Source organism: Paramormyrops kingsleyae, chromosome 25 (assembly GCF_048594095.1).
Source record: "Paramormyrops kingsleyae isolate MSU_618 chromosome 25, PKINGS_0.4, whole genome shotgun sequence".
NCBI classification, from domain to species: Eukaryota; Metazoa; Chordata; class Actinopteri; order Osteoglossiformes; family Mormyridae; genus Paramormyrops; species Paramormyrops kingsleyae.
In genome coordinates this window covers 4,151,335-4,176,924 of record NC_132821.1, presented here as the reverse complement: position 1 = coordinate 4,176,924, position 25,590 = coordinate 4,151,335, and the positions used below count along the sequence as shown (strand labels likewise).

Below are 25,590 nucleotides of genomic sequence, written 5' to 3'. Positions count from 1 at the left end.
TATAATTTCAGCCTGACATCTTTATCAAAGACATTATTTTATGCTAGTTCATAAACTGGGCCTAAAGCAGATTCTACAGTTAGCACGAAAGCCTTGGTTCTTCAATGAGACATCATCTCACCATCACTAGCTTATGTGCCTGTTATGATTTTGTTTAACAATTGTGGATAGTTTGGAGCCTGTGAATGTGTGTAACTGGGTAGCATGATGCCAGATTGGACATAGAGCAAGGAACAATGCTTGTGCTTACTGAGAGAGCAGCAGGTGTTTTAAGGCAGACATTATTCAGGGAGGGAAAGGTCAAGAATTTTTATTCAGGAACAATATTTTTAGGTACCTGTAGAATAAGATGAGATTAAACATTGTGTGATTAGGGTTGCAACACTCCACGGAGATTTAAATTACACATTGGGGCAGCATGTGACTCAGTGGGATAAGTCTCTGTGCCTGTGAGGTTGTTGATTCATACCCAGCTTTGGCATTTCTGCATGATATATTATATATTGAAAATTTATGATATTGAAAATTTCTGGTCAGATGTTCTTGTCTTTTTACAGATTTTCTTTAATGAATTTTATTTTGGTAACACTTTACTTGATGGGGCACAAATATAGTATTGCACTATTACTTATGTATTAATTAACCATAAACTAAGTCTTAGTTACATACTGATCTCATGGTAATTCATCATTAATGGATCGTGATGCATGTTATACCTCAAGCAGTTACTGTATATTTGTTGCTATATCTTAATTCTGTACACCTTTGTAAACTACTGAAGGAACAAGTAATGAATAACACACATGAAATACTGATCTCATGTTTACTCATCATTAATGCATTGACACGTCTTTTATCCCAAGTAGCGACTATATTTGTTCATGATTTGTTCATGGTTTGTACTTCAGTAGTATCTGACTTATTACAAAGTATTTGTGCCCCCGTCAAGTAAAGTGTTACCTTTATTTCTTCTACGCTCCGCTTCAGATCTGTGGAGCGGGTGCGGTGTTTTAAGTACCTTGGTGTCCACATCACTGAGGACTTCACCTGGAGCACTCAAACGGACTTCCTCACTGGCAGAGCCAGATAGCACCTCTACTACTTGAGGTGACTCAGGAGATTCAAGATCTCTCCTTTCATTTTAGAACACTACCACACTGCCGTTATAGAGAGCGTGCTGACAAGAAGCATGACAGCCTGGTATGGGTATTGCACTGTACAGGAACAGAAAGGCTTGCTACGGGTGGTGATCTGAATATGTGATCACTAGTGGCCCTGCCTATCCTGCACATAAACTGTTCAAACTGCTGAAGTCAGGGAAGTACCTCTGTAGCCTCAAGACCCAGACTGAATGCTCCAAGAGAAGCTTTCATCCACAAGCGATAAGACTCCTCAGCAACGGCACATAACGGACAATCAGCAACTGCACACACATTCACGCTTTCTCTCCTCTAATCTCTCTCACTCCCTTTTCACCACCACTTGCATTTTGCGCACACACCTACCAGTCGGGAAACCAGTCAGAATAAACATTACACTGTATGTTGCAGAAATATGACTGCATGTGACAAATAAAATACCTCTGACCTTTATTCATAAATGTAAATTTAGTAACTGTAGACCCCTCCTTCCAGTTTATATATATATATATATATATACACACACACATACACACACACACACACAGTGGTACCTCAGGTCTCAAAGTCATTAGAACTCGAATTTCTTAAAAGTCGAACCAACCAGTTCAAAAAAAAATAATAGCTAGAACTCGATCTGAATGAAGTCAAACCGTGAGCGCCGACCTAAGATGACTTGTATGAGCGTCTCTCAGCGGAAACAAAGGGCAACGCTTCAGTCTCAGCCTGGCATTCGCTGTGATAGCATCTGGCATGTTTACACTAGCTGAATACATACATTTAGACAATGATAAACAGTAACAGTAATTATTATTATATAATAAAATACATTTAAAAATAATTATAGGCAGTTCTGAAGGCGAAAGGGGGTCAAACACCGTATTAGTATGGTGTTCCTAATAATCCTTTAGGTGAGTGTGTGTGTGTGTGTGTGTGTATATATATATATATATATAGAGAGAGAGAGAGAGAGCTAGAGATTGCTAGCTAGTTTCTGTAATGCTCATTTGCTTCTTTTGTCTGTCTCTTGTGCCCCCTGGCTATTGTCTATGGTTTGTATTTGTTGTTTTGTTCAATAATAATAACAACAACAACAAAACATAACAGCACTAGATTTCAGATATACATACAAAATGCTGTCCCCAAATCCTGTGTGTGATTCTGCCTGTTCTCCTGCTCCAGTTTCCTCTAACACTGAATTTAGATGAATTGCCCTGTAGTGTCAGTGGTTATATCTGTGCACTGTCATCTCACCCAGCGTCTCCCTTACTTCTTGAGACAAGTTCCAGGCTTACATTGATCTTGCACTGCATGTAGCTATGGAAAGAAATGGATGAATATGCGCTACTTTGCTATGGTTTCATAAACAAACATTTACACATACCTGATATCTCAGTGAATATCCCAGACGATTAGGGAGGAAGCTACTTGCCTTTTGGTGAAATGGGCGCGTGCCATTGGCTACAGAAAACTGTGTTTTTTTAGTTCTAGAGCGATGATTGGCTCTGAATGTTGTCAATAAAACCTCAACGCGCTGGTCACGGCAAATCAGTCTTGGCCATCTAGCCTGCGCTGTGTACCGCTGGAAATGCTGTAAACATACCTGACTTTAGATTTGCTGAAAACGACATCTGTTTGTTCTGAGCGGGCCGGGCTTAATCGCAGCATCGGATGGAGCTGAACGGCTGTCACTGTGAAGATGAAGGAGGCACAGAAGCTGACGACGGCGAAACACGGCAACAGACGCCCGGAAAGGGAAGAGCTGGCGATCCGCGTATTGACGGCGGCATTGAGGGGGGAGCGGCCGGCCCGATGGAGCAAGGCGAACCGAGCGAACGCCGCGCCAGACACACAGCGGATTCGCCGAGAAAGAGCAGGCCGCGTAAGTGTCCCCGTCACTCCCGTTCAGAGGCCTTTCTCATGTTATTTCCCAGGCTTCCCGTTTTAATGTAAAAGATGCCGGTCCGGACCGGTTTAAGGTAGCTAAAAAACGATCCGCATCTGCTTATGTGTGTGACGATACATTGACTTGGGTAAGTGCTGTTTATTCACTAGCGAGATTAAAACCGACTGTTAGCCAGTAACCACATTTCCCCTGATTACTTCTGTTTTTATGATGTCAGTTTGAGGTCTTATTACGAATTTGCTTTCGTGTTGTTTTTATGTAGCCAGGAATTTCCTGTATTAATGTAGCGAATATTTTGAGATAGCCAGTCTGTCTATACACATCCCACCCGTCCATCCATCCATCCATCCATCCATCTATCTATCTATCTATCTATCCATCTATCTCCCCTTACGTGAGATGCTCTACGGACCTTTTTCTTTTCTTTTCTTTTCTTCTTCTTCTTTTTTTTTTTTTTTTTTTTATACAGCTTTTTGCGGTACGAAATGCCTTGTTGGTTATAAATGTGTTTTATTGAGTTATGCATTTTCATGTTTGTATTATTGTTTACTTTTTAAACATAACTTGGCCTTGTATATACATAAATGTGTATATACAGAAATGTGTAAACATGTATGAAATAATAAGAAATGTCCACTTCGTGACATTTCATGTTATCATTTGAAGTGCTGTAGCCTCTGCTGTGGTTACAGCAGCCCTTTGCTGAATAAGCAGCAGGATGGATGGATGGAGGTTTTGATCGCGATGCCTTTGGTTATTCTGGTTGTAATTATTGATCATCAGATTTGTGCATATCAAACAAGAGAGTAATTACTTCCCTTTTTTTCTTGCTAAAGCCTTTCCCTGGTTCGGAATGGACATTGGTGGGACCCTCGTAAAACTTGTCTATTTTGAACCGAAGGACATCACAGCAGAGGAGGAACAGGAGGAAGTGGAGAACCTGAAGAGCATCCGCAAGTATCTGACCTCTAATGTGGCTTATGGCTCCACCGGCATCCGGGATGTGCACCTGGAACTGAAGGATTTGACCCTGTGTGGCCGCACAGGCAACCTGCACTTCATTCGCTTCCCCACCCAAGACCTGCCTGCCTTCCTGCAGATGGGCCGCGATAAACACTTCTCCAGCCTCCATACGGCACTCTGTGCCACGGGTGGTGGGGCCTACAAGTTTGAGGCTGATTTCCGTATGGTGGGTTCAGTGGATGTTTCTGACTCGGGTTGTTACTATGCAAGTGACTTTGTTTCTAAATCGAGGGGACAAAAACAATTGTGTATCCTAGTATTTTCCCAAAACCAGATTATATAGAATAAACATCTGGGAAACAACGAGGGGTGTTTTTAGGGACATCCGCTCACATATTCAAAACCAAAGGGCCAGTTCAAAGGGTAACTTTTCTAACTTATATATATATATATATATATATATATATATATATATATATATATATATATTAGTTGCATTGTTGTTGGTTAGTTTGAAACATGCTGGAGTGATATTATGTAATGCCCAGAGGAAACCACAAATTCTATTATTTTCCCCTTGACCCCATCAGATGGCTGATCTACAGCTCCTGAAGCTGGATGAGTTGGACTGTCTCATCCGTGGTGTCCTGTACATTGACTCAGTCAACTCCAGCGGACCCTCTGAGTGTTACTACTTTGAAAATCCAACAGATCCAGTGCACTGCATAGTCAAGCCTTACAGACTGGAGAACCCCTACCCACTCTTGCTAGTCAACATCGGATCTGGGGTCAGCATTCTTGCAGTCCATTCCAAAGACAATTTTAAACGTGTCACTGGGACAAGGTGAGCTAGGCTGCGATGATGATTTTCATATCTTCTAAAGCTAACATTGATATAACAGTTTGATTAATGTCTGGCTTTCAGTCTCGGTGGAGGGACTTTCCTTGGGCTGTGCTGTCTGCTGACGGGTTGCTCCACGTTTGAGGAAGCACTGGAGATGGCCTCACGTGGGGAGAGCACACGAGTAGACAAACTGGTGCGGGACATATATGGGGGCGATTATGAGAGATTTGGCCTCCCAGGCTGGGCTGTGGCCTCCAGGTAGGATGTGGCTGGGGAGCAACAGGGTGCACCTTCATAAATATGATCATTCAATCTCCTGGCACTAGCTTTCTCTACTTGGTGGTCATATTATATGTAAGTTGGCCTAAATGACCTTCAGATCTGCCCCTTATGCAAGGCTTAATATCATGCTTAAGCAGTTTAATATTGTATGAACTGACAATAGCAAGGAATGATGGATGGGAAATGAGAACCAGTTCCAATATATAACCAATTCCAAATTTTTCCATTGATTGGAATCATGTGCTTCCATTGTTATCAGTTCCTCTTATTGATGTCGACATGTTATGGAACGCCTTCAGGGTATAAACTGTGAGACAGAATACATCTTGACATGGCATTTTTTTCCCCTCTAGACTCATCACAAAATGCCCGTGTTTATGTGGTATTTTTGCTAATGTAGTAATTGTTGTCAAGGACTTCAGCCAGTGATGTTCTTTAAGTTTGCATATGCTTGCATAATGTGATGTAAAGCTTTGTTACAGCATATGCAAGCAGCTATGGACATTTCAAAGCAGTTATTGGACACTGAGAAGCTGATTACGTGCTTCGGACTAAACTCTTAGACTGCAGTATGATTTACCTTGCATCTCTAACACAGTGACTGACCAAAGAACTATGTCGGAACATATGTCAGTGCGGAAGGGGCCACTGTGTAGCAAACTGCATTGTGAACACCAAGGCATCTTTCTCCCTACAATACCACAAAATCAGTTTGAATCCTGAGAGCAGCACTCACCTGATATAAAATTTCGGGTTAGCGTTAGAACCGCTGAGAAGTTGGTTTAATATTGGACATGCACGACACAATCGCATGGAAACGTCAAAGTGTACATCATTTCTGTTCCACACAAATTCAGAAAATATATTTTATAAGGAATAATTAATTAGGATGTTTTGTACTGATCGTATATTTAATGTGCGATTTGGTGAAACTTCCTTATTTGTTCATGTCAAAGCTACTTCACACTTTGATATCGGTGAATGTAGGCACTGTAATAGGCCTACCCTTTGTTGTCTGTATTTAAACGCCAGGAGTATTAGGAATTAAATTCATGATTTAGAGGCTCTTATCTCATCGGACTCTTATGATATTATAGCAATAACTGAAACGTGGTTGAGTGATAAGGATGGACAAGAATATAATATGGATGGTTAAACGTTGTTCCGTAAAGACCGTATAGGTAAGAAGGGAGGTGGTGTTGCAGTATATGTAAAGGAAAACTTGCAGGCAAGGGAGCTTACTGATATAAGTAAAAGTACGGAAACTATATGGGTAAAATTAGATGCTAAAAACTCAAATAGCCTAATTGTCGGTGTTTGTTACAGAGCACCCAATGTAGCTGCTGAGGAAAGCAGATTGTTATACAGTGATATTAGGATTATGAGCAATAAAAATTATGTGATAGTTATGGGTGATTTTAATCTACCGGGGATGCAGTGGGACATTGTTGCTGGCTCTTCTGAAAATGAACTTGAGATGGTGGAATTAGTACAGGATTGTTTTTTTTACTCAGTTTGTTAACACCCCTACCAGGGGAGATGCCATTCTTGATCTTGTTTTGTCTAATAAGCAGGACAGGATTGGTAAATTAGACGTTTTAGAACCACTTGACAGTAGCGATCATAACATGGTTAAATTTGAGGTTAAGTTTAGTGCCCGAAGAGCAAAGTCCAAATCAAAAATATATAATGTTAGGAAGGCAAACTTCAATTGTATGAGATTAAAACTAGAAACTGTGAACTGGATGGAGTTAAATAACAAAACTGTTGAAGAGGCATTGGAATTTTTTAAAAGCACATTATTGCAAGTGCAAGAGGACTTCATACCTGTTTCCAGCAAGAATATATCTAGGAAATTGCAACCTAGGTGGTTTAATAGGGAAATAAAGTATAAAGTAAGGAGGAAAAGGGCTTTGTTCCAGAGATGGAAAATAACTGATGATGACATAATAAAGCAAGAGTATCTAAATCTACAGGCTGAATTAAAAAATGACATTCGACGAGCTAAAAGGAATGTCGAAAGGAAGATCGCATTGGAGGCTAAGGATGACGTTAAAAGTTTCTTCCAGTATTTTAACTCTAAAAGAGCTCTAAAAGCTGAAATTACTAATCTGCAGGATAGTAAGGGTCTTATAATTGAAAATGACATTGACACAGTAAATGAGTTCAATGATAGTTTTGCACGGGTATTCACTGTCGAGGACACTAGTAACTTACCAGTTCTTATTACTAATCCAACATCGTCTATAACTAATATATATATATATATATATATATATATATATATATATATATATATATATATATATATATATATATATATATATATATATATATATATATATATATATATATATATATATATATATATATATATATATATATATATATATATATATATATATATATATAACTGAAGCTGATGTTTTGCAAAGCCTAGCTAAGCTCAAAATAAATAAATCACAGGGCCCTGATGGCATCTTACCTATAGTGTTAAAAGAGATGAGGGATATTATTTGCCGACCCTTAACATTACTGTTTCAAAAATCCTTATCTGAAGGTGTGGTACCGCGTGTGGCTCAGTGGGCTAAGCCTGTGTGCCTGTAATCATAAGGTCGCAGGTTCAAACCCAGCTTCAGTTATATATATATGTCGTTATATATCATATATATATATTAGTTATATATATATATAACTGTGGGTCCTTGAGCAAGACCCTTAACCCCCAGCTCCCTGGGCGCTGCTATGGGTGGCTGCCCTTCGCGGACAACTTACTCTACAAAGAGCAAGTTGAGGGAGGCGTAAAAACAATTTCCCCACGGGGATCAATTAATTAATTATAACGTGCATTTTCAAAAAAGGGGATAGAAGTAATTTGTCAAACTATAGGCCAATCAGTCTAACATGTATAACTGGTAAAGTTATGGAGGCTATAATCAAAGAGAAAATGGTAGATTACCTGGACTCAAATAACATTTTGAGGGATAGCCAGCATGGATTTAGGAGAGGTAGATCCTGTTTAACAAATCTGTTGGAGTTTTTTGAGGAAGCTACTCAGGAAGTTGATGATAAGAAGGCCTATGATGTCATCTACTTAGATTTCCAAAAGGCTTTTGATGTTGTTCCCCACAAGAGGCTCTCACTTAAACTCAAAGCGACAGGTATTTTAGGAACTGTAGCGACCTGGATTGATAACTGGTTAACGGATAGGAAGCAGCGAGTAGTTATAAGAGGCTCGATGTCACAGTGGGCCTGCGTTCATAGTGGGGTACCGCAGGGTTCAATTTTAGGACCACTTTTGTTCCTAATTTACATAAATGATATAGACACCAATATATACAGTAAACTGGTGAAATTTGCAGATGACACCAAGGTGGGTGGTGTAGCAGATACTGAACTAGCGGCTCAGCAGCTACAGCGGGATCTTAATTTAATTAGTGACTGGGCTGACACCTGGCAGATGAAATTTAACATAGACAAATGTAAGGTACTCCATGTAGGGAGCAGAAATATAAAGTACAGGTATTTAATGGGACCTACTGAAATAAAGGTAGCTGATTATGAGAAAGACCTGGGTGTGTATGTTGATGCTTCCATGTCTCATTCTCGCCAGTGCGGGGAAGCAATAAAAAAGGCCAATAGGATGTTGGGGTATATCTCCAGGTGTGTGGAGTTTAAGTAAAGGGAGGTAATGCTAAGATTATACAATTGCTTGGTGAGACCTCACCTAGAATATTGTGTACAGGTTTGGTCACCATATCTTAAAAAGGACATAGCGGCCTTAGAAAAGGTGCAGCGTAGGGCCACAAGAATGATTCCTGGTCTTAGAGGAATGTCATACGAGGAAAGGTTATTTGAGCTAAATCTGTTCAGCCTCAAGCAAAGGAGACTGAGGGGGGACATGATCCAGGTCTATAAGATTCTAACAGGTTTGGATGCTGTTCAACCGAATAGTTACTTCAGCATTAGTTCAAATACAAGAACTCGTGGCCATAGGTGGAAATTAGCGGGAGAACATTTCAAACTGGATTTAAGGAAGCACTTCTTTACACAGCGTGTAGTCAGAGTATGGAATAGTCTTCCTGATAACATAGTGCAAGCAGAATCCTTGAGTTCCTTTAAATCAGAGCTACAGTAGATAAGATTTTAACAACTCTGAGCTATTAGTTAAGTTCTCCCCAAGCGAGCTCGATGGGCCGAATGGCCTCCTCTCGTTTGTATAGTTCTTATGTTCTTATGTTCTAAACCTGCTAGTAAAAATTACTTGAATGCAAAATTAAAGCTCGTAGAGAATGTGTTCAACCGATAATGAAAAGCAGTATTTTAAGTTACTCAAATGTTGCTAGGCATACATGCCTGTTTATCTGAAGAAAAATTTTCAGTTTTATATTTATTTTAAGTTATATCCTTTTAAAAAAAGGAGCTTTGTAATTTATTTTAACATGATCAACCAAATTCCAAATTTGAACCAAATTCTGTTTTTCCTGCTATATCGAAATTGCACTGAACTGTGAACCCATAACCGAGGTTTGTACCGAAACATGAATTTAGTGTACCATTACACCGCTAATACAGTGGTACCTCAGAACTCGAATTTAATCCATTCAGAACTCTGGTCCGAATCCTAAAAAGTTCGGGTTCTGATCGAATTTTCCCCATAAGAAATAACGGAAAACCAATTAATTGGTTCCCGGCCCCAAAACATTACACCTAAATATGTTTTTTAGCATTTAAACACAAAATGAACCGGATAAAACGAAGAGCATATACTGTACTAAACACATCTAAGCCTGTTTATCAAAACAGTAATCTGTAAAGTAAGAAAATAAATGTATCCAAACAATATGTAAAGTTAAAAAAAACAATGTGTCCTGCCCCGATCGTCCGCTCCTTCCGTGTGCCACGCCCCCTCGTTAACCCCGTGTGGAATCCCTGTGTGATCAGCTGTTTCTGCATGTTGTCATTAGTCCTCTGTATTTAGTCCGCGTTTCAGTTTGTTTCCCCAGTCCGGTCAGTGTATTGTCCGTCTGTGTTTTGCCTTACCTGTAATTAAACCCCATATTCCCCGATTCCCTGATGTCTGCGCCTCTGTTCCCTTCCCGTTCGGCACAACAATATTATTATAATTAAATGTATTAATGGTTTTATTAATGATATTAAAATAATTAATAAATCTTTATTTTAAAATGTATTTTATTATATAATAATAATTACTGTTACTGTCAATCATTGTCTAAATGTATTTTTACTGTCTAAATATATGTATTCAGCTACTGTAAACATGCACGATGCTATCACAGCGAATGCGAGGCTGAGACTGAAGCGTTACCCTTTGTTTCCGCTGAGAGACGTGCCACGTGACTCATTTCCCAGCGCATACAAGTCATCTTAGGTTGGCGTTCACAGTTCGACTTCTGAGATTCAGATCGGGTTCTAGGTCTTTTTTTTTTTCCGAACTGGTTGGTTCAACTCTTAAATTCGAGTTCTAATGAGTTCGAGACCTGAGGTACCACTGAGCTCAAGGCTGGTGTGCAGTAGATAGGATGGACTGCAGGAAGAGACCCACACAATACAGGAAGAACATGTAAATACAACCTACATAGACTGGTCTGTTTTTAAAGCAGTTGTGCTTTTTTATTGTTATATAATATGAATTTTTTTGACAAAGTGCTTCTACAATGTTGAATTTTGTTTAGCAGAATTTCTTGCAGAGGAAATTTTGGAAGGTAGATTTGCATATTCCTATAAACAAGTTTACAAGAGGATTTTGAGTAGTACTGCATGTTATATCCGGTCTTCAGAATTCTTTGATTGGTAGCATGCAACATCACTGGCAGTGGTGGGTGAGATGAGGATAACTTATCATGACGGGTTGCAGTTTTATCCACAACAGTATTTTTGTTAGAAACAATTGGTACTGTGTAATATATTTTATTGCATAGTAGTTCCTTCAGTAGACTTGCTTGCATAACGCAAAAATAAGTGATATGCAAGGCTTCATTGTAACACCTAAACACAAAGAACTTCCTTTAGCTTTAGGTCTAAATCGATTAGCCATTCTCAGATAAAACAAAAAAGAACAAAAACTATTTGCAAAATGTAGGTAGGCCTAACTGGCTATTACGTTTTAATAACTGCATGCTGCTGCAGACTTGAGAATATATTTTGTGCTTTTTTTTTTTTTTTTTGATGGTTTTTGTGCATGCAGGGGCAGGGTGTGGACAGTTTTCATGCACTTAGGGATAGGGTGGAGATGGTTTTGGTACACGCAGGGATGATGGTATTGGTGATTTGGTGTATGCGGATACCGGGTGGGGATGGTTTTGGTGTATCCGGGGACCAGGTAAAAGTAGATATCAACCCTATGCAATGCAACAAAAGCATCCTGTCAATCAATCAATGGCATTTCTGTGGCTTATAAATATCTTGTAAATTAGAGTTCAAAAGAAAATGGTCAGACTCGTTAAAGCTAACTGGAAATATACAAATGCAAAAAACTGCTGGGTATGAGATTGGTGTGCAGAATGGCTTCTCTGAATGCCAAACTCATCTACCCTTGAAGTGGATCTGGAGGCCCAAGTGTCCTAGCTGTACCTGATAGCTTTGCCACTGTTTTTCTTTGCATTGATTAAAATTTGCCTTCTGCATTACTCTGCAATATGGCAGAAGGAAGAGGGAGCATAGTGGATGAGTGTCCAAATTAAAAGAGAGCGTATGCCTCAGTTGTGTGGGAGCGAATTTACCCAAAGTAAACTATGGCTAATTAGAACCTAGTATTACAGACGGACAAAAAGAATGCAGACACTTTAGGGCAGGAGAAGTATCCTGTTTATTTAGGCTGTTCGAACAGGGGTTCCTGCATGTGAAGGAGAGAGGCCCCGTCTTTCAAATCAACTTACATTTTATACCTTTTCCCGCGAGTCACGTCACTGCACAGGATCACCAGATGTTCTTTATAGTTTCTTGTTAGCTGGTCTCTGGCCTGCAGTCTTCCAAGGCCATTCACTCCCTATTCTCCCTTATCTTTGCAAATACTTATCCCACTCTCATTATTTCTGATAACCTGCAGACAATTATTCAGGGTAAAACATCTGCTTACAGGATATAATGTTATACAAAGCATTTCTTCATCAATTTCAAGACTATATGCATTACATGTTATTACCCTGCACTAATTCAGGTATGATTCATTACCACTAAGTCTAGATATATTCTACTGCATTTGCTCTCTAATCAAGCAAAGCGAGAATTAATCTTAAATTTGTTCTGTTCGGGATCATGTGTTTTACAAACAGACCAGGGGCTGCGTTCCCCTTCCAGTCGGGAGAGTAACCAAAGGACATGCTAGCACACCAGGATACGCTGTTCTGTAATCTGCAGCCCTTGAAACTATTTGTGTAGCACATATTTGCCATACGAAGTCACATTCACATGGCCTAAGGCACTGATGGCAATCCTAGCATCCCTCAGCTCTATTACTTCATAGGGGACTTCTTTAAATTTTACATCCACACTACAAATAGTGGGTGTCAAATCAATTGTTCGTAAACATTACACATTATTTTAGCACTTCTTAAGTTTTGTTCCCTATGACATTAAATACGTAAATATTCAGCGGAACATATTGTCTTAACCCAGTTGACTATCACAGATCTTCCGATCTGGCTGTTGCATGTGCTTAACATAACACATTGTGCTAGTATTGAGGATGACACAGTGAAGTGTTGGTGACCCATGTAGGGTTGGCTCCTGCCTCATGCCAATAGCCAGGGCTGGACTGGCCGGCTGGACTGGCCATCTGGCGTAGCGGGCAATGCCCGGTGGGCCGACGCACATTTTTGGGCCAGCCCGGGGCTGTCATAATTTACCCAAAAAAGTATATCATAAATAATTTTTATCGACCGCAACGTCCCATTGGTTGATTTTCTTGAAGGACATTGGGCTAATCCAATGAAATCTCTCAGCCTCCCTCGGCCCGCCCCTCCCTGCCTCCCCTTTTTAACCAAGGTTATCAAATTTTGCCATTTGAGCTGACCAGAGCTGGAGAGGAGTGGCTATGGACAAACCAAAAAAGCGCAAGGGGGGTGCAGAAAAGCCTTCAAGTGGACGCAGCAAAATGCGCAAAACTTACCGATATGTTTGCCACCACAAGTTTTACTGCTGCAGCGGCTGGTGCAGGGCTGGAGGAGGAGGCAGAATTAGCGATTCAGGGAGATGAGGAGGAGGAGGATGAGGAGAGAGACGTGGCCCAGGGAAAGATTGAGGAAAGAGGTCAGATTAGCTACTGTCCAACCCGGTATAAAGTAGCTGAAATGTTAATGAAGAGGGACATTTCATGTAGGGAGTGCAAAGGGCTGGAGTGTGTGTGTGTGTGTGTGTGTGTGTGTGTGAGAGTAAGCGAGGGGGGGGGCGGTTGCCTGCACATAAGCTTGCACACAGCCAGAGTTAACAATGACAATGTTTTGGGATGTGTTTATTATTAATAATAATAATAATAACAACAATAACAATAGTAATAGTGAATTAAAACAGAATACGTAAAATAAGAAAAAAGTTAGAAGAGTAAGAATTAATACAATTTTAAAATGACGAAAAATTGATTAGAGACACTTCCTTACTAAATAGTATCTGGGCCAAAAGTGTGCAAATGCTCAACATAGGAAATTATTACAAGACTTATTTTATTCAGTCAGACTAAAAACATGCTTAATAATATTAGCCTATAGAGTTATGTGTCATTTGTGTACAAAATTACAGTTTTGTGCAAAAACTGTGTGTATGAGAGAGAGAAAATTGCCTTTATAGCCTTCATTTTTAAATAATGCTATGAGTAGATTTGGTGTCCAACTTAGTGGTATTTTAACTTGCCATAGAGTTACAGTTTGCAGCTGTTACAGCTTACAGTTATTATCATGTTATATTAGTAAAACTTTGCTTTGCTGAAATGGATGATTTATCATTGATAGGTTACCAGAGAAATAACACTAGTGAAATTAACATCTCTCTCTCTCTCTCTCTCTCTCTCTCTCTCTCTCTCTCTCTCTCTCTCTCTCTCTCTCTCTCTCTCTCTCTCTCTCTCTCTCTCTCTCTCTTCTTTCTTTCTCTCTTTCTTTCTTTCTTTCTTTCTTTCTTTCTTTCTTTCTTTCTTTCTTTCTTTCTTTCTTTCTTTCTTTCTTTCTTTCTTTCTTTCTTTCTTTCTTTCTTTGACATCCACTTTCACTTCATGGTGGGAATTGTGACACTGTGGCCATCTCTCCCAAGATGAATCCCTGAGTAGTAGGCTGCTGCGCTTTATTTTAATTTTTGAAATCACACAACGTGCACATATATCCTCTGGTATGTCACGTGCTTTTGCATATCGTATAAATAATCATAGTGGGCCACCATGACCAAAAAATGCCAGGGCCATTTTTTGGTCCCAGTCCAGCCCTGCTAATAGCTATATATCAGGGGTCACCAACTCCGATCCTGGAGAGCTACTATCCAGTAAGTTTTCTATCCTACCTGGCTTCTGATGAGCCACACCTGCTCCTGGTATTTACCTGAGAACTAGTGTGGTTCATCAGAAGCCAGGTAGGATAGAAAACCTACTGGATAGTAGTTCTTCAGGAACAGAGTTGGAGACCCCAGGTATATATATTATATTAATGATTACTCAATTAATTGTCTAATATTCGGGTAATCTACTGATTAATTTAATTAATAGTGATAGCCGCTATGACCTTCATATAACTGTAGCTAAAAGTAAAAGTTCCATTTATAATGTCATTATTAAAAATTCTTCAAATTAATGTCAGTGACAATCAAACAATGTAAGTCATGCAGAAAACAAGTACTCTGGTAAGGAGGGTTTTAAACAGTAGCAAGTAGAAACTGCTGAGATACGGCAGTGAATTTATTACTCCTAGGTTTCCAGCCATGGGCAAGATGAGCACTTCAGGAGAATTCAGATGTTTTGCTGTTGAACAAAGAGACCAGAGTTGAAGTAAGATTATCAGTTGCACAGGAGTAAAAGTAGAGTTACCAGGCTTTACTAAGCTCCAGGTAATGTCAAGCGTATATTTACTAATTAGTTTATCAAATTATTCAATATTATTTACAGCTAATTTTAGTATGATTCTGATGCCTACAATAAAAACAGAATAATGGGGTTTGATACTTTCCAGCAAATACTCACATTGTGGTTTTAATGTATTGTATTTATTTTGTATAATAGTTTTTAACCAGCACTTTTAACTTTTACACAATTGCTTATGTTATCTTTTTGCATATTTAGTGTCTGCAGATATCAGAGACGCCTCAGTTTGTGTGCCATACTTACTGATATACTGTAACTGTACATATTTCATTATCACCCATAATGAAATATGCAACACCTATTCCAGTGCTAACCTCTCTTCCTAAATGTAAAAAATCAGTTTGACATGTGAATATGACTGCTTTCTATGACTTGTAACAGATTTTACTTGCTTTTGAAGGCTTTGCTATAGGGACCTGTATCTAGATAGGCTGGGAAAAAAATCCTGTCCTACATTTTGTATAATTTCTGGATGTTTTCTTCCAGTTAAATTGTATCTATTAATCTGCTGTTTTTCCTATAGGTATCACAAAGTTATTAGTAATAACCAGATGAAAGGAACATGGTACATACTAAATTAGAAACATAGCAATGACTGAAAGGAAGAAAAACATATTTAGCTAGGAGTTTTGGTATTTATGGTTTTGTTTGTGGAAAATAGGTATATTTTTAAAATATACAGACGCTCCTCTACTTACGAACTTTCAGACATAAGAACGAAGAGGACTGTAAGTCCAAATTGTGTTCATTGGGCTCCTGTTTCCAGTCCGCAACATAATTTTTTTTATTCTGTGCACCAATTCCGCCTAGTACGACTTCTGGCTGCTACTCCCACTGTGCAGCAGCGTAGCGTGCGTACCCCTAGCATCCTAGTTCTTTGTACCTGCGTATACCCTTTAAAATGATGTTGAATAACGACTTAAGAACATTTCTAGTTACGAACAGCCGTTCGGAACGTATCTCATTCGTAAGTAGAGAAGTGTCTGTATATGTTTACATATGATCCATCTAAATAGACAATTTTCAGTTGGTTCTCCTAGTTTACCTTTAAGTTGCCTGAATAATACATTTTCTTTGTTTCAGTTTTGGAAACATGATGTGCAAGGAGAAGCGGGAATCTGTCTCCAAAGAAGACCTGGCCCGAGCAACATTAGTTACAATTACAAATAACATCGGCTCCATAACCAGGATGTGTGCCTTGAATGAGGTACGCCTTTGTCACAGCTTACACACACCGTGCCTGTGTGGTCTGTTCACATATGATTCACATACGTGATACAGAGTGGGATGAACCGCATTACTAAAGAAATTTTGTATCTCATTTATCCCTACTAATCAGTCTCTATTCTTTTAAGGCATTAAGTTTCTTACAGTGTTCTTATTGTGTCTACCAAGCATCAGAATGCAGTTACTCTGCAGTGTCTCCCATGATATAAAATGCATATTCCAGTAGTAGGAAAACATTTTTCCTTTGCGCTGTTCGGCAACAGCTGGGGCATAACTGCCTGCCCAGCATGATCCTCTGGGAGTCAATTTTACTGGAATGCACAGAACTGTCCACAAAATAGACATGTTCCCATTCATAGCTACAACACAACTGTGTTCCTTATAGAGAGAGGGCTACAGAACAACATCAGGGACTATCTGCTGCGTTTAGTTTATTGATGATTTCTTCTGTCTTCATTGCTCTGATGTTTAATGAAATAACTGTAAAACACATGATCCTGACAAGCAATTCTGCCATCAGAACACAGACACTCCCAACAGTCAATCAGCTGCTGCGTTGCCTTTCCATTAACAATAATTATGCATTATTCTCAGATGCCGCTTAATTGATTTTGCACCTTTGAATTATCCAACACAGCAACCAGTGTTATACGTTAAATTCAAACTTTTTGTTTTTTTATTTAAGAAATGACAGAATCCTCATGGCTTTATGCTTTTAGCCTCTTTACAGTGCTGCCTTGTGAACTTTTTATCAAGCAGCATTGTACAGGGCTATGAAAGCATAGAGAGCTTCCCTGCTCTGACAGCATTTATGGAACTGCATATGATCAAAACCAGTTCCGCTGTATGTTTTAAATCAATATCTATGACTAGCCTTGGGTATGTGTAGATATTCTCAGGGTGGATATTGTTAAACTGGAACATAGGGAAATTTTACTTCCTCACTTTAAAAATGTGATCTAATTATATATGATACAACATAAGTATTTTTGAAAGCTGAAGAACTGAACTTAAGTAGACCACAGAGGCATGAAGACAAAGTGTCATACATGTGTCCCCGTTTGCCCTTTGTCCCATCAAACCAGTGTTATCCTACTGTTGATTATAAATGTAGACAAAACATTCACATACAGGTATCCCCCTCTTTACAAACATTTGCTTTACACTACTTTGCTTTTACAGAAGCCCTCCGTCAGCCCCCGTTTTCAATAACAGATAGAAATTCAAAGAGGGTTTTCATTTTTACGAAAAAAGGAGAAAAGCAAAAATGGCTTTTAGGATTTTGTCTATCAGCTGACCAATTAGTGAAATACAGTCAAGCATTGCATAAAGGTGCTTCGGTCAGCAATGGATCACATATACGACTGTGGTCCCATAAGATTATAATGGAGCTGAAAAATTCCTGTTGCCTAGTTACAATGTAGCTGTTGTAACTTCATAGCACAATGCATTACTCCCTTGTTTGTGGTCATGCTACTGTAAACAAACCTTCTGCGCTGCCAATAAAAGTGTGGCACATACTGATATCTACAGTATGTAATACTTGATAAACAGTTATTTTACTGGTTTATGTATTTACTATAATGTATTTTTATCGTTATTTAGGCTTTCCCATATAGCTTAGGTGTGTGTAGTAGGCTATACAATTTATGTTTCTGTAAGCACACTAAGATGTTCTCCAATCAACAAAATCACCTAATTACACATTACTGCGAACGCATCCCTGTTGATAAGCGACGCATTACTGTATTGATTCTGGTCACTAAAACTACACTACGTCATTTTTTGTACTTTATATTTATCATATCATTCCTGCTTTTGCTATATGTTACCGTTACTTGGTATGATTTGTTGTTTTTTGGGTCTGGAAATGCTGAAAACTTCTTCCCATATGCGTAAATTTAATGGTAATTGCTTCTTCACATTATGCCATTTTGGTTTATGAAAGCTTTACTTTCGGATCGTAGCGGGAAACCTGTACTTGGAATTTACTGACACCCTTTATCCAGAAAATTCATTACTTTCAAACTTATTGCATGATTGTTAATTCTGCTCCTATTGGAAGTCTATGGCACGAGGCCAAAATCTTTGTTTCAGTTTGCGTTTATAAAATCCTCACCAGTCAGGAGGTAATTACTGCAAGTAATATTTTAGTTTTAAAATGGGGAATTTGTTTAAGATTGCCTGCTAGCTGCTTTCTTTATCCTTTGAAGAACATAGAAAGGGTGGTGTTTGTGGGGAACTTCCTGAGGGTCAATACTCTCTCCATGAAGCTGCTGGCCTACGCTATGGAGTACTGGTCCAAAGGACAATTGAAGGCGCTGTTTCTTCAGCATGAGGTATGAGTCATTTTAACCTCAAGCCTCCCTTAACATCTTGTAATGGCTTATGAATGTTAATGGCCGCTAGCTTATGAACTTTTCATATACGTTGCTAAAGAATCAGCCATTTTGTTGATGTGGTTGATGCACTGTTTCCATTGTTAAGTTTTTTTTTTCCCCCTATGAAGTAGTTGTTTGTTATGGGCACCACATAATGAATGTATACTTTTTTTTTTTACTTTTTACAGGGTTATTTCGGAGCTGTGGGAGCGCTTCTTGAGCTATTAAATCCCTCTTAATCGCACAAACAGAAAAGACTTGGGTGCTTCAGAAATCTGTCCCCCATACCTCTTTTTTTGTCATTGGGGTGCACTGTAAGAGGGTGGTCAAGCCATGAGAAGCGTAATTTTGTGCGTCAATTTTAATGGTTTCTATTCCGTTACTGTTTATGCACCATGACTGCTTAGCTTTTCCAGCTATCAGCGTTCATGTTTCACTACACACATGTCCTACACTTATCCAAAGATCTGGACAGCCTGTCGAGCCCTTTGACATGTAGAGCATGTCTCCTTTTTCCCAGGGAACCATCGTTATGGACAACTTGTTGTCTTTCTTGCTTTAATCTACTTTACACTGTAATTTTGCCATGAAAACTCACCTGTGTTGCCTTTGTCAGTTGGTCTGAATACATTTCAAATATATACAAAAAGTGCAAAGTATATGTTATTTAAAATTGCTGTGTTTCTGTTCAAGTAGCATTTGGAAGGTCAGATATTTTAATAGATGAGTATCTTGCTACCATATAACGTCTGAAAGATTCTGCCATTGTCTGTGGTGTAAGGAATAAAGAAAGAAGCAGAAACCACTCTTTCAGAAGACCAATATCTCCTCGAAATGGATCTCGTCTTGGCCTTAAGTACTGTATGACTACATCAATACATGAATGTTTTTTTTTTTCTCTCTCTTTCGAAATATATCAGAAGTCAGACTAAGTTAGGTGCAGTCCTGATTCACTATAATATGTAATTAGTAGAATAAATAAAACATAAATGTTGACAAGTCGACTGTGTAATAAATAATAAATGTAATAAATAATGAGTAGTTTAGACCAATGTCGGTGTCTATATTATTTATAGACTTAAACTGAGAATTGTATGAAAATACTCCCTATCTGTATGATGATGCAGAAGGGTTGTCAATAAATACTGGAAGTGGCCTCAGAATCAGTGCCGTTAAAATACTCTGCCTGTGCTTTTATTATATTTCATGCTGATCTCTGTTCTTGTGACTCTCTATTTCTGCCTGGACATTAGTATTTCCTGAAGTGCTAAGTACTTTAAGAAGTTTTTAGATAAGATGGGTTTTGATTGACAAGAAAAAAAAATCTAAATTTCTGATTCCAAAAGGAAAAGTGTTTTAACATACAAACAAGTGCACACAAAAATATTCCAGTTATGTGACAAAACCGCTGATGTGCGCAATAAAAACTGTTACTTTCAGTCACCTTTAGTCAGCTAGTGAGGCCTGGCATTGCAGTGTTTGTGTACACTGAATAGACCCATATAAATTCTGATATGTATTACTTAATTGCCTCAGTTAAAAATTAGATTACTTCCCTGACTATTTCAAAACATTGTGCAAAATGTAAATGTTGCAGGTTAATACCATGGTTTGCTGACTGAAACATTGATGTAGTTTTACGCACAGTTGCTAGTATACTGAATGTGCTTTGTAGTTTTACCTACATTTGTGAAGGAAATAAAACTGCTTTATATAAATAGGGCATTTTGCAGAGTATGTTCTCTTATTTATATACACTCACCTAAAGGATTATTAGGAACACCTGTTCAATTTCTCATTAATGCAATTATCTAATCAACCAATCACATCCACTTCAATGCATTTAGGGGTTTGGTCCTGGTCAAGACAATCTCCTGAACTCCAAACTGAATGTCAGAATGGGACAGAAAGGTGATTTAAGCAATTTTGAGCGTGGCATGGTTGTTGTTGCCAGACGGGCCGGTCTGAGTATTTCACAATCTGCTCAGTTACTGGGATTTTCACGCACAACCATTTCTAGGGTTTACAAAGAATGGTGTGCAGAGGGAAAAACATCCAGTATGCGGCAGTCCTGTGGGCGAAAATGCCTTGTTGATGCTAGAGGTCAGAGGAGAATGGGCCGACTGATTCAAGCTGATAGAAGAGCAACTTTGACTGAAATAACCACTTGTTATAACCGAGGTATGCAGCAAAGCATTTGTGAAGCCACAACACGCACAACCTTGAGGCGGATGGGCTACAACAGCAGAAGACCCCACCGGGTACCACTCATCTCCACTACAAATAGGAAAAAGAGGCTACAATTTGCACGAGCTCACCAAAATTGGATAGTTGAAGACTGGAAAAATGTTGTCTGGTCTGATGAGTCTCGATTTCTGTTGAGACATTCAAATGGTAGAGTCAGAATTTGGCGTAAACAGAATGAGAACATGGATCCATCATGCCTTGTTACCACTGTGCAGGCTGGTGGTGGTGGTGTAATGGTGTGGGGGATGTTTTCTTGGCACACTTTAGGCCCCTTAGTGCCAATTGGGCATCGTTTAAATGCCACAGCCTACCTGAGCATTGTTTCTGACCATGTCCATCCCTTTATGACCACCATGTACCCATCCTCTGATGGCTACTTCCAGCAGGATAATGCACCATGTCACAAAGCTCGAATCATTTCAAATTGGTTTCTTGAACATGACAATGAGTTCACTGTACTACAATGGCCCCCACAGTCACCAGATCTCAACCCAATAGAGCATCTTTGGGGTGTGGTAGAACGGGAGCTTCGTGCCCTGGATGTGCATCCCACAAATCTCCATCAACTGCAAGATGCTATCCTATCAATATGGGCCAACATTTCTAAAGAATGCTTTCAGCACCTTGTTGAATCAATTCCACGTAGAATTAAGGCAGTTCTGAAGGTGAAAGGGGGTCAAACACCGTATTAGTTTGGTGTTCCTAATAATCCTTTAGGTAAGTGTACAGTATATAAGTAATTGATCGTGATTTTTTCTAGTGCAAGGGAGGTTTATCATTTATAGTGCTCATGCTGAATATTACTTCCGATGAACCTTGTGCCGTTTAACTCTTTAAATGCACTATTCTTCCAGTTCCTGTTCTTCTGTCCATCTTCTAATTGCTTATTCTGCTCAGGGGGAGCCTGGAGCCTATCCTGGGCCGCACAGGGCACGAGGCTGGGATACGCCTTGTGTGGGATGTCACCAGAAATGTAATAGCCAATACCAGTGAAATTCCAAGATTCTTCACACCCAATTTGTACCACAGTAAAAACATAAGAACATAAGAAATTTACAAACGAGAGGAGGCCATTCGGCCCATCAAGCTCGTTTGGGGAGAACTTAGCTAATAGCTCAGAGTTGTTAAAATCTTATCTAGCTCTGATTTAAAGGAACCCATGGTTTTAGCTTCCACTACAATAGCAGGAAGACTATTCCATACTCTGACTACACGCTGTGTAAAGAAATGCTTCCTCAAATTTGTTTTAAAATGTTCTCCCGCTAATTTCCACTTATGGCCACGAGTTCTAGTATTTAGACTAATATTGAAATAGTCATTTGGCTGAATGGCATCCAGACCCGTTAGAATCTTATAGACCTGAATCATATCCCCCCTTAGTCTCCTTTGCTCAAGGCTGAACAGATTCAGTTCCGCTAACCTCTCCTCGTAAGACATTCCTCTAAGACCAGGAATCATTCTCGTAGCTCTTCGTTGCACCTTTTCTAAGGCAGCAATGTCCTTCTTGAGGTATGGTGACCAAACCTGCACACAGTATTCTAGGTGGGGTCTTACCAAGGAATTATATAAGTGTAACATCACCTCCCTTGACTTAAACTCCACACATCTAGAGATATAACCCAACATTCTGTTCGCCTTTTTTATTGCTTCCCCACATTGGCGAGAGTGGGACATGGAAGCATCAACATACATACCGAGATCTTTCTCGTAATCAGCTACCTTTATTACAGTGGAACCGATAAAATATCTGTACTATATATTTCTGCTCCCTGCATGGATTACCTTACATTTATCTGTGTTAAATTTCATCTGCCAAGTATCAGCCCATTCGCTAATTAAATCCAGATCCCATTGGAGCCTCTCTGCTGCTAGATTAGTATCTGCTACCCCGCCCACCTTAGTGTCGTCTGCAAATTTAACCAGTTTACTGCATGTATTTGTGTCAATATCATTAATGTAAATTAGGAACAATAGTGGTCCTAAAATTGAACCCTGCGGTACCCCACTATAAACGGAGGCCCACTGTGACATAGTGCCTCTAATAACTACTCGCTGCTTCCTATCAGTTAGCCAGTTTTTGGTCCAAGCTGCCACAGTTCCTAAAATTCCTGCAGCTTTAAGCTTTAACAAGAGCCGTTTGTGGGGGACAACATCAAAGGCTTTCTGGAAATCTAAGTAAATCACATCATAGGCCTTTTTGTGATCAATTTCACTTGTAGCTTCCTCAAAGAACTCAAGCAGATTCGTTAAGCAGGATCTACCTCTCCTAAATCCATGTTGGCTATCCTTTATAATGTTATTTGCATCTAGGTAATCTACCATTTTCACTTGAATTATAGCTTCCATTATTTTTCCAGTAATGCTTGTTAAACTGATTGGCCTATAGTTTGCCGGATTACTTCTATCCCCTTTTTTGAATATGGGTGTTATATTAGCATGCTTCCAATCTGATGGTACCACACCCGCAGATAACGATTTCTGGAATATTAAAGTCAAAGGTTGGCTAATAATATCCCTCATCTCTTTCAAGACTAAAGGTAAGATGCCATCAGGCCCCTGTGATTTATTTATTTTGAGTTTAGCTAGGCTTAGTATCACATCAACCTCAGTTATACATATATTGGTCATAGACGATGCTGTATTCGTATTAATTGGTGGTAAGTTACTTGTGTTCTCTATTGTGAACACCCTTGAAAAATAATCATTAAACTCGTTTACCATATCAATTTCGTTATCAGTTATAAGGCCCTTACTATCCTGCAAATTAGTGATTTCAGCTTTTAGTGCTCTCTTGGAGTTAAAATATTGGAAGAAACCTTTACTGTCATGCTTGGCCGCCAATGCAATTTTTCTTTCTACATCCCTCTTTGATAGCCTAATGTCATTTTTTAACAAAACTATAAATTCCATGTACTTCAAAATAAGATATTAAGGCAGAAATGGAAATCGGAAGAAAAAAACAACAATTAAACATGGGTAAGGTTTTCAATACTGGGGTAACTGGATGGGCCATTGGAAATTCAAAGGCGACAAAGTGATCATGTCATCGTCACGAGCTTATAAATGGATGTTCAGTAGGTCAGTTAATTAAAAAAAAAAATCATTTTCAGGAGGGTCACTAGGCTAAGCAAAATGTTTTTTATACCAAAACAAACATGATCATTTATGGTAGCGTGAAAACTTTACAGTAAAAGTTTTTATTTTTATTTATTTATTTTAGGTTTGTTATCTAACATTTTGTGAGTGTCAGCATTTAACCAAGACTATGAATGTATTGCATGTGGTTCAAGAATAATAAGCATTTTATTTCGGGTATGTCCTTTTTTTTCCCCCCAATGTTTTTAAAGGGGGGTGGGGGGTGCTTGAGAGGTGGACTAGGCCACTTGTAGGTATATAGGCACTGTAGAAAAATGGGTAGCATCATGTTTTCAAAATTTTGGCATTAACTTGGTAAAGAAGCCTCTGTTCTCGTGACATCCCTACCCAGTACTGGGCTTTAGTCATTACAAGGCACTTACACATGGTAATTTAGAGATACCAGTTAGCCTAACTGTATGTCTTTGAACAGAACCACATCACACTGGGAGAACATGGAAAGAGAACAATGGTGGGATTCAGACCCCTGAATCTACAACCAAAATGCTACCCCAGATACTGTTCTTGTTTTATAGTTCTGCAATCTATTCATTAGTGCTCTTCATTCTGCGTTCTCATTATTGTATTTCGTGATGCTATTACAGTAAATGTATGTTTTTAAACCTATGAATATGTCCAGTTATTTTTACTTTCACAAAGAATTCAAGATGATTAATATCTGTGTATGGGTGTAACCTCATACCTGCAGGATTGGGAATTTGCATGTGTGGAGCGTACATGCTTTTCCTGTGTTCTGTAAGTTTCCTTCCAAAGAAATGCACTTATGGAAATTGACACCTCTTATTGATGCCTGTTGTGTGTGAGTGTAATAGACTGACATCCAGGATGTCCCCCTGCCTTGTGCCCTGTTCTGCCTGGTATTTTTTTCTTTTACAATATAAAGAATGAAAAAATATATACTTTTTACATGATTTTAAAGGAAACGGGGACCATTGACCAGTGGGCTATTTAAAAGAAAAATGGAGACCTATTTGATTAAGGAGCAATATGAAACTGTACTGGTTAATATACTTTTTCCTTTGTCACGATGTGTATTGCACAATTATGTATAGCTGCAACTGTTGTGAATTCTCTTGAAATAAAATTGTTTTTAATTATATTTTGTCTGACTTCATATTCAATATATACTTTGGTAAAAAATGCTGTTTTGGTTGATAAGCTATCTCCTCAAGCACTTGCTGGTATGATGAATTAATTGTAGACGTGATGACATGATGGCTTGGCCCTGAGGTAGGAAAGCAGCCCTAAACAAAAACACTCCTATTTGGTATTAGGTTTTTTCTCGGCTGCTGTGTTTTTTTTCTACCAAGTGTGACATCTGGAATTATGCCCAAACAACTCCCACTGTCCATCAGCCATCCTTTTTC

General features: G+C 38.9%; 1 protein-coding gene across 2 annotated transcripts; it reads left to right on the top strand.

Moving 5' to 3' along the window:
• The first annotated feature begins 2,675 nt into the window (after window positions 1–2,675).
• Window positions 2,676–19,998, top strand: pank2 (pantothenate kinase 2). 2 transcript variants are annotated; one of them, XM_023796015.2, is made up of 7 exons: window positions 2,677–3,021; window positions 3,882–4,234; window positions 4,599–4,852; window positions 4,934–5,110; window positions 16,296–16,419; window positions 18,653–18,778; window positions 19,009–19,998. In XM_023796015.2, the coding sequence occupies exons 1-7, from the start codon at window positions 2,811–2,813 to the stop codon at window positions 19,057–19,059; spliced, it is 1,296 nt and encodes a 431-aa protein (XP_023651783.2). In that variant the 5' UTR covers window positions 2,677–2,810; the 3' UTR covers window positions 19,060–19,998. The 2 variants fall into 2 exon arrangements, with proteins under 2 accessions (XP_023651784.2, XP_023651783.2); XM_023796016.2 differs by lacking the exon at window positions 4,934–5,110 and having other exon boundaries at window positions 2,676–3,021.
• Window positions 19,999–25,590: the final 5,592 nt, after the last annotated feature.

Bases quoted from the DNA above. Each gene is read 5' to 3' on its own strand.
- pank2 (XM_023796015.2), top strand. From the start codon at position 2,811: ATGGAGCTGAACGGCTGTCACTGTGAAGATGAAGGAGGCACAGAAGCT. The intron at 4,235-4,598 runs GTGGGTTCAGTG...TGACCCCATCAG, and splicing joins TTGAGGCTGATTTCCGTATG to ATGGCTGATCTACAGCTCCT. The intron at 4,853-4,933 runs GTGAGCTAGGCT...TCTGGCTTTCAG, and splicing joins AAACGTGTCACTGGGACAAG to TCTCGGTGGAGGGACTTTCC.